Source organism: Olea europaea, unplaced genomic scaffold (genome assembly GCF_002742605.1).
Source record: "Olea europaea var. sylvestris unplaced genomic scaffold, O_europaea_v1 scaffold1911, whole genome shotgun sequence".
NCBI lineage: Eukaryota > Viridiplantae > Streptophyta > Magnoliopsida > Lamiales > Oleaceae > Olea > Olea europaea.
This window is the reverse complement of record NW_019236924.1, coordinates 73,169-81,247: the sequence shown is the minus strand read 5'-3', so window position 1 is coordinate 81,247 and position 8,079 is coordinate 73,169. Positions and strand designations below refer to the sequence as shown.

Below are 8,079 nucleotides of genomic sequence, written 5' to 3'. Positions count from 1 at the left end.
ACACCTCGTTAAAAAAAAAAAAAAAAAAAAACCTCACATAATCTTATTGCAAATGAATGATTTGACAACTCACTAAATATGTGGCTCCATTCAGTTAAATAAGTCGAATCTAGTCTTACATGTCAAACATAGGCCTGCAACACTATCATGACACTCAATGCAGTATGGCTCTAAAATGACTAATTGACATCCAACAAGAAAGCTCCACCACGAGGATGAAGCCACGTGTACATATATCCGATGGCTCATATTTGTTACCCTCTACTATAAAAGTTCAAACCTTGGATAATTGTAGGAATAATGAAGTCTAAACTCTCAAACTATAATATTCACTATTATCCTCTATTAAACACCCAATTATGAGCGACTTATATATTAATGATAGCTTGTGGTTTGGTCATAGGCACTAACAGTTTGCTCCAATGTGCAGTGGACGTTGAATCAGCTAGAATCTGTTGACCACATCACCCCCTATAAAAATCGAGGTCAACAACAACTAAGCCGGTATCCATTCTAAGCACCGCCCTAATGGTTTGCTTCAGTGAACATTATATAAACTTACATGGACATTGAAACAGTTAGGATCTGTTGGCCACATTACCCCTACATAAATCGAGGTCAACAACAACCTAGCTAGTATCCATTCTCAGAGCAAAACCTCGCATCACCCAGATTTTTCCAACTCTTTGTTAATTCACTTGTATTCTATTTTTGTTACATGAATTACTAATGGTTAAAAATGGAGTTAAATAGCCTATATTTCAGATATTGAGCTTTTGAGTCTATTGGAAAATATTTATTTATTTTTATTTTTAGAGAAAAATGGGAATGGTTTATCGTTGGAGTGAACGCAGTTCTTTTTGAGCATACATTTTCAAATGGTTTTAGAATTATTATTATTATTATTATTATTATTTTATTTTATTTTTTACAAATCAAATCAATCCAGTTTGACAATTCAATTTGATTAACAATTAGTTTAAAATCATCTAAACGAGTAAATTTCGATTTTTTTTTTAAAAAAAGGTTAATAGTTCGATTTGATTTCAAACGATTTTTAAGTATCCAAAACCTAAATCAAACATTTCCCCAATGGTTTGGTTCGATTTTGAAACTACCAGAACTTAAATCGCATGTATCCATATCAACTTATTCTAATCGTGGTTTCAATTCAATTTACTAGATTTGAGATTTATTTTTATTTATTTATATATATATTTTTTTGTTCACTCTAACTTATTAAGCATGTTAATTTGATATAGATTGTTCTATTTAAGAGAGAATTCATCGTTTTTAAATATAAAATCCTTGCTAGCAATCACGTGAGGTGATGCACAAATGAGTAACAAAAGTAAAGGAACCCATTGGAATTTTGAGTTAGAAGCACATATTAGACGAATTTCTCACAACAGATAGACTATAATTTATTATGCAATAAAATCTTCACTAATCTTAACTTTATTTTAATATAGATTATGTTATTTATATTATGATGAAAAAACTAAAGTTCCATAAAATGTGTGGTAATCGTTTTAAAAACATGGGTGCCACCCCATGGTCCGACTCATTCAACCGCCCTATGGTTCCTTATAAATATTAAGATGATACAAAAGTATACTGAGTTACCAGATGAAGAAGTGCGATATTTTCATCATCATTTTGGTCCTAACATTTTCATACAACAGTGCAATCACAACACGAAGTGATGTGAAACAATTTTTGGCTTCTCAAAATGCAGCGCGATCTGCACCACTGACGTGGGGATGCGAGATTAGCGCATTATGTAAAATGGTATGCAAATCAAAGGAGTCGGGATTAAGAGTTGGAGCACTCCAACGGCCCATATGAGGAAAATACTTTTTGGGGCTGTGGGAATGGGTGGATGCCGGCTTAAGCTGCCGCGGCGTGGGTGTCTGACAGACGGGTGTACAACTACTGGTCGAATTCTTGTGCCTATGGACAAGAATGTGGGATTATACCCAAATTGTTTGGAGCGAAACTAGAATAATAGGATGTGCTCAAGTGATATATAACGATGAAAAGACTGTATTCATGACTTGTAACTACGATCCTCGTAGGAATTACATCGGAGAGAAACCTTATTGAAATATATCATCATCGAATCATTTTTGAAAGAGAAATTAATACATTGAAAATTGAAATTATTAATATATCAATATATGTTCACGATCTTCCTATAAGAGCCAAAATTTAACCACCGATCGTTGGCTAAAAAGAATAATTCTTTGTATCATTAAATTGCTACGTGTCCTATCACTGGCGACCGTAGTGTCCTGTAGGAAAATGAAGGCAGTTCACGGGTTTAACATATGGACCCTCGTATCCTTCACGAGACCCTTTCAATAATTCTTTTTTACATTACAAAATTCCGGCCAACTTTCCATCAACCAATAATCTCTCATTTGGCCCCACCACAAACGCAAATGCATGTTCCAGTTTCTCCATCCCTGCAAATCATATCCTTTCGAAGCAAATTACTTTTGTTTCATGCACTTGAGGACAATAACCAAATCCAAAACGTATGTTGAAAATTTGGTCCGTCCAATCTACATTGGTGTAGAACATATGATCGAATGGATTGAGGATTGAATCGAAAAGGAAAAAAATAGTAAATTGCAAATTTGGTGTTTGAGCTCAGATTTGGGCCCATAATACATTTTCTGAAACAAAATGACAAGATGAACCTCAAAGTTCGTTTAGGACTCGAAAACTGTTTTTTATGTTTTAGCACTATTTTTGTCATTTAGTTTATTTTAAAATCTTTACAATTTTATTTCGTTTGATCTATGTTTTCATTTAAACCCTTATAAAAAATTATTTACTTTTGAACATCTTTGAATTCATAAAACTTTTTGAATTTATCTTTTATTCTCTAGTGGATTCTAGATTTCTGATTTTTAAGATTTTCGCTTGGATTCATTATTTCGCATTGCGTCATACATGAACTAAATATGGTGTATTTATAAACATTATATTTTTCTATATAAATACCCCAAGGCATATTGTTCAGTGACCCCATCCAAAGTTTTAGCAATAACCTAGAAAAATGAAGACTGTACTATTACTTTTGCTCATGACTCTCGCAGCCATTCCCCGCACACTGGCGGAGCCACCCACTGTGACCACCGAGAAACGTCCCGATAATGCAACTGTATACAAAATCTCAAAGCAGCTATGCTGGAATTGCATTGGAGAGGCTATACAATTCTTGTATGGACACAATTTAGTAAGAGCAGCAAAACTGGAATTTCCTCTTATGTGGGACAGTAAACTAGAAAACTACGCAAAATGGTGGGCAGGACAGAGAAGAGAAGATTGCCGACTGATGCACTCTTTCCCTGAAGATGACTTCAAGCTTGGGGAGAATATATATTGGGGAAGTGGGTCGACGTGGACTCCGATGGATGCTGTTGGTGCTTGGGCCGATGAAGAGAAATATTATACTTATAAAACAAATTCTTGTGAAGAAGGGCAGATGTGTGGACATTACACACAGATTGTTTGGAAAGATACGAGGAAAATTGGGTGTGCTCGAGTTATTTGTGACAGTGGAGATGTGTTTATGACTTGTAATTATTATCCGCCTGGAAATTATATTGGGGAAAGGCCGTATTGATGGTGGATCTTCAAGGAGTTGCTTGTGTGCTAGAATATTAGTGAATATTGTGAGAAAAAAAGAAATGCAAAGGTGTTCTTGAGTTTCAGACATCAGAGTGTGGCATAGGTTTAAACATGGTATTTATTATGTTGTACTATTGTATTGTGTTAAAGACAGTCGAGGATATTGAACTTTCAGATAAATTTTATATTGGTTACAAATATTTAGTATTATTAATTCATCAGCTATTCTAATGCATTCCATGGATTATAATTTATTTGGTATCTAAATAGAAAGAGCACTAGAGTCTAAATGATCATATATTTTACACATTGAACAGCGTACACAGTGACTCTACTATTACATAAATCGATAATCGTCTAAACTCTAGACGAATGACATTATTCAAATAGAAAAAGTTCTATTCTACTTGGTTTTAATAAATAATGAATGGCCTACGTCAAAATTTATTTCCAATGAGTTCCTCTACAATTCAAGTTTCATCTCTAATGGAAATTTAATAGGAGAAAGAAAATAAACGAGGGAGAAAGAAAAGAAAAGAAAAGAAAGGAGATGATTCCCAGACAGGTAGCATTTTATATAAATTTATAAATATAAATATAGTCTAATGAAATTGTAGAGCTACCTTTTAGTACAATTCACAGTAGGATCAGAGATGCACTTACATCTGTGTTTGTTGACTTGAAAAATTTTGATATGACAATGTATATAAAATATTAAATCATTGTTTGGGAGAAAATGTATTTTTGAATAGTGAGCTTTTGGAGAATATGTGGTTTAAAAAAAAAAACTTTCATTTTACTTGTAAAATTATTTTATTGAAAAATGTGTGGTTGAAAATGAATTTTGAAAAAATAATTTTTTGAAAAATGGGGCTCAAACAAAGTGACATTTGTTTGAATGTCATCTTAAATAAAATCATATCCATATATTTAAAGAAAAAGCCAAACGACCCACGCTGTTAACATTTCGGGTGACCGCATCCTCACATGGCCGACGTGGGTCCCCCATGAATAAAATAATTTCAACCCCCATGTGTGTGTATTATGTTAACCATGCGGTCACCCGCGCAGACTATGTAGTTTGGTCTTATATTTAAAATTACATATCCTTATGAGAAAATTGCAATAGCAGTCCCTAACCTTTCACTTTTTTGCAAATTTTATCTTAACTTTCATTTTGTGTCATCCACAATTTCAAACATTTCAAAAATATGCACCTGAGGTCCAAATGGATGGTTCTATCTATTTGATCATTAGTTGACCAAAAAAGTCAAAATTTAATCAATTTTGACCAAATTGGAAAGGGTAAAATGGTACTTTCTATTTTCCTTACATTAAATAAGTTAAAAAAATAAGAATTTTTAAAAAATAAATAAATAAACAAATAAAAATCAGAAACCAAACGCTGGGTACCACTCTTTCTCACCCCTACTTAGAAATCGGCCATCAACAATGTCATCCTACGATTGCACCACATTCGACGAAGCACTTGGCCTCCATATTCGAAACAGAAAAGGATTGTTGCTCCAGCATCCACAACCGTTCTACAATCTCGTCGACTCTTGTCCTCGTCAATATGTACCACCATCCAAACATGATAACCCCTGGCGTCGATCCCCAGAGTCAGTCCATTGAACCTAAGAAGATCCTTTCGATTTCCCACCTTAGATCTCAATTTCTTTGCTTTTTCATTTTTCATTTTATTCTATTTGGGTTTTGGATTTTATCTCAACTTCATCCTGCAAGGTGTTTTGGGGAGAAAAGAGAGTTAGGTGGTGGTGGACAAGATGTTTAGGAAAAGAAAGAGAGTCAAGTGGTGGTGGCTGTTGTAGGCGACGACGGGCGAAGTTGGTAGACAGATTTTGGGGAAGAAAAGTCAGGTGATGGTGGAAAGATGTTTTGGGGAAGGAGAGTTAGGTGGTGGTGGTTGTTGTAGGCTACGATGGGCTATGGTGGTGGACTGATTTTGGGAAAAGAGAGTCAGGTGGTGGTGGATAGTATATGTTGGGAAAGGAGAGTTGGGTGTTGGTGGATGTTGTAGGTGGTGACGGTGGTGGACTTGTTTTGGGGAAGCAGAGTCAGTGGTGGTGGACAAGATGTTTATTTTTTTTTAAATTATTTTTATCTTTTAGTTTTTTAATTTAATTTTTCAACTTATTTAATGCAAGGAAAATGTAAAATACCATTTTACCATTTCTAATCTGGTCAAAATTGATTAAATTTTGACTTCTAATCAACTAATGGTCAAATTGATGGAAAACTATCCATTTGGACTCTAAGTGTATATTTTTGAAATGTTTGAGATTGTGGATGGTATAAAGTGAAGATTAGGATAAAGTTTGCAAAAAATAAAAAAAATAAAAAAAAAATGAAAGGTTAGAAACTGCTGTTGTATTTTTTCCTATCCTTATTACAATAGGTCAATTCTAGATTGGTATTTGAGCCTCATTTTCATGAAAACGTGCATTTTAGAATAGTAAAGTGATTGGAAATGTATGGTTGAAAAATAAATAAATAAAATTTATTTACGTGTAATATTATTTTAATAAAGAATGTATAGTTGACAAGAAGAGAGAAAAATGTATTTTGAAAAAAATAGGAATCAAACAAAGTCTAACATCATCTACCTAGGAACAAGAAGACTATATTTTTTTTTCACGACCACGTAATCTATATTTCTTTAAGTATTAGAAAGTCTTTTTGATGACAATATCCAGAATTATGTTAAATTTAAGTGGAAATTACACATAGAGACCTTTTTAGAAATTTACTTTCATAAATTATATTTTAAGTTTCATATTTTAAAATTCAGTTTATAACTAATTATTTAATAATTCCATTCTTTAATATTAGCAATATTGTAAAATTAAGTATATCTATAAACCACACGCCTCACACCACCCAATTTTAAACCTATCTCTCACTTTTCTCTTCTCCCTCCTACCCTGCCATTGCTAGTCTAGCGACATATTGTCGCTGTGCGCAACAGACTATCACCGCCACTACGAGCGGTACAGTACAACTGCAATCTCCACCCAGCGTTGCTATGCCCAGTGGCAATCTCCACTCAGTGACGTTGCTCGACCCAGCTACAATCTTCGTGTTACAGACTGGAATGCTTGTCTGAAAATTAACATATTTTGTTAATGGGGAGATCTAGTTTTGAAGATCAATGTGGTGGTGTGTGAGGTGATTGTGGTTTTGGTTTTGGGAGGAGGTGTCGACGATAATTGGTAGTTCTTGTAGGTTGAATTGGGCAGAGATGGCAAATAACAGTGAGAGATGAGAGATTGGGAAAAATGGCAATTGTACAAAGAACATGGCATGTTGTGGTCTGGTTTGATTTTGGTGGATGCCATTGGTGATTTGTTTGTTGATTTGGAGAGGTGATGGTGAAATTATGATGGCCGATGCTGTCGACTGACTCAATCTGGCCGACGATAGATAGGACAACATGAGGTGGTTTTGGGGTTTTTTTGTGGTTTGAAAATGGTGGTGGTCGTGCAGGCCATGGTGAGGTTGTGGTGGTGGTGGTGGTAATGTTGGCAGTGGCAGTGGAGGTATTGTGGTGATGGTGATTTTGCGGTGGTAATGTGGTGGCAGCGTTGGATAAGAGCGTTTGTGACCAATTATTTGGGAATTTGTAATCATTTGATTAATTTGTGACCAACTATTAGGTTTGGAGTGGAAGTGGAATGAAGATTGTTGTGACCAATTAGTTTGATGATAATTTGTAACCATGAATTCGTGCTGGTGGTAGGATTGGGGTGGGGAACACTTATTTGGTTGATTTGTGACAAAAAATAATGTCACCAATAAATGAATAACTTGTGACCAATAAATAATTTGTGAGCAAAAAATTGTGATTGTGACTCATAATTTATTAATTTGTTATCGAAAAATATTTTGTGACCAATTAATTTAGGCCATGTTTGATAGCACTATATTTTCTATGGAAAATAGAATTCAAATTCAAATTTTCACTTTTTGGCTGTTTGATAGCATATTTTTTTCATGGAATTTCGTTTTTTTGGAAGTTGGAATTTTCTTTGTTTTGCTTGAATCAATTCCCATCAATATGGTGGGAATTGATTTTCTAGGGTACTATTATTTTTATTTTATTTTTTTACAATGAAAACAAATTCTTCCCTAATTGTAAATTTTTTTTCCCTTTAATTGACAATTTTCATATAAAACAAAGTTAAATAAATACCAAAAGATAGATGATTTTCTTTTCTTTGATAATGAAAACAAATTTTATCCTCAATATCAGTAAATTTTATTTCTTTAATTGACAATTTTCATGTAAAACAAAGGCAAATGAACACCAAAAACACTTCTATTTCAACATTTTCAAGTGAAAATTTATACCAATCAACACAATAATTGACAATTCTCCGTAAAACAATTTATAGACAATTCAATTTTCTGAAATTC

General features: G+C 33.7%; 1 protein-coding gene across 1 annotated transcript; it reads left to right on the top strand.

Moving 5' to 3' along the window:
* Positions 1-2,992: 2,992 nt before the first annotated feature.
* On the top strand, positions 2,993-3,867 carry LOC111378982 (pathogenesis-related protein PR-1-like). Its single transcript, XM_023002290.1, has one exon. The coding sequence runs from the start codon at positions 3,068-3,070 to the stop codon at positions 3,635-3,637; it is 570 nt and encodes a 189-aa protein (XP_022858058.1). The 5' UTR covers positions 2,993-3,067; the 3' UTR covers positions 3,638-3,867.
* The last annotated feature ends 4,212 nt before the right edge of the window (positions 3,868-8,079 follow it).

Bases quoted from the DNA above. Each gene is read 5' to 3' on its own strand.
- LOC111378982 (XM_023002290.1), top strand. From the start codon at position 3,068: ATGAAGACTGTACTATTACTTTTGCTCATGACTCTCGCAGCCATTCCC.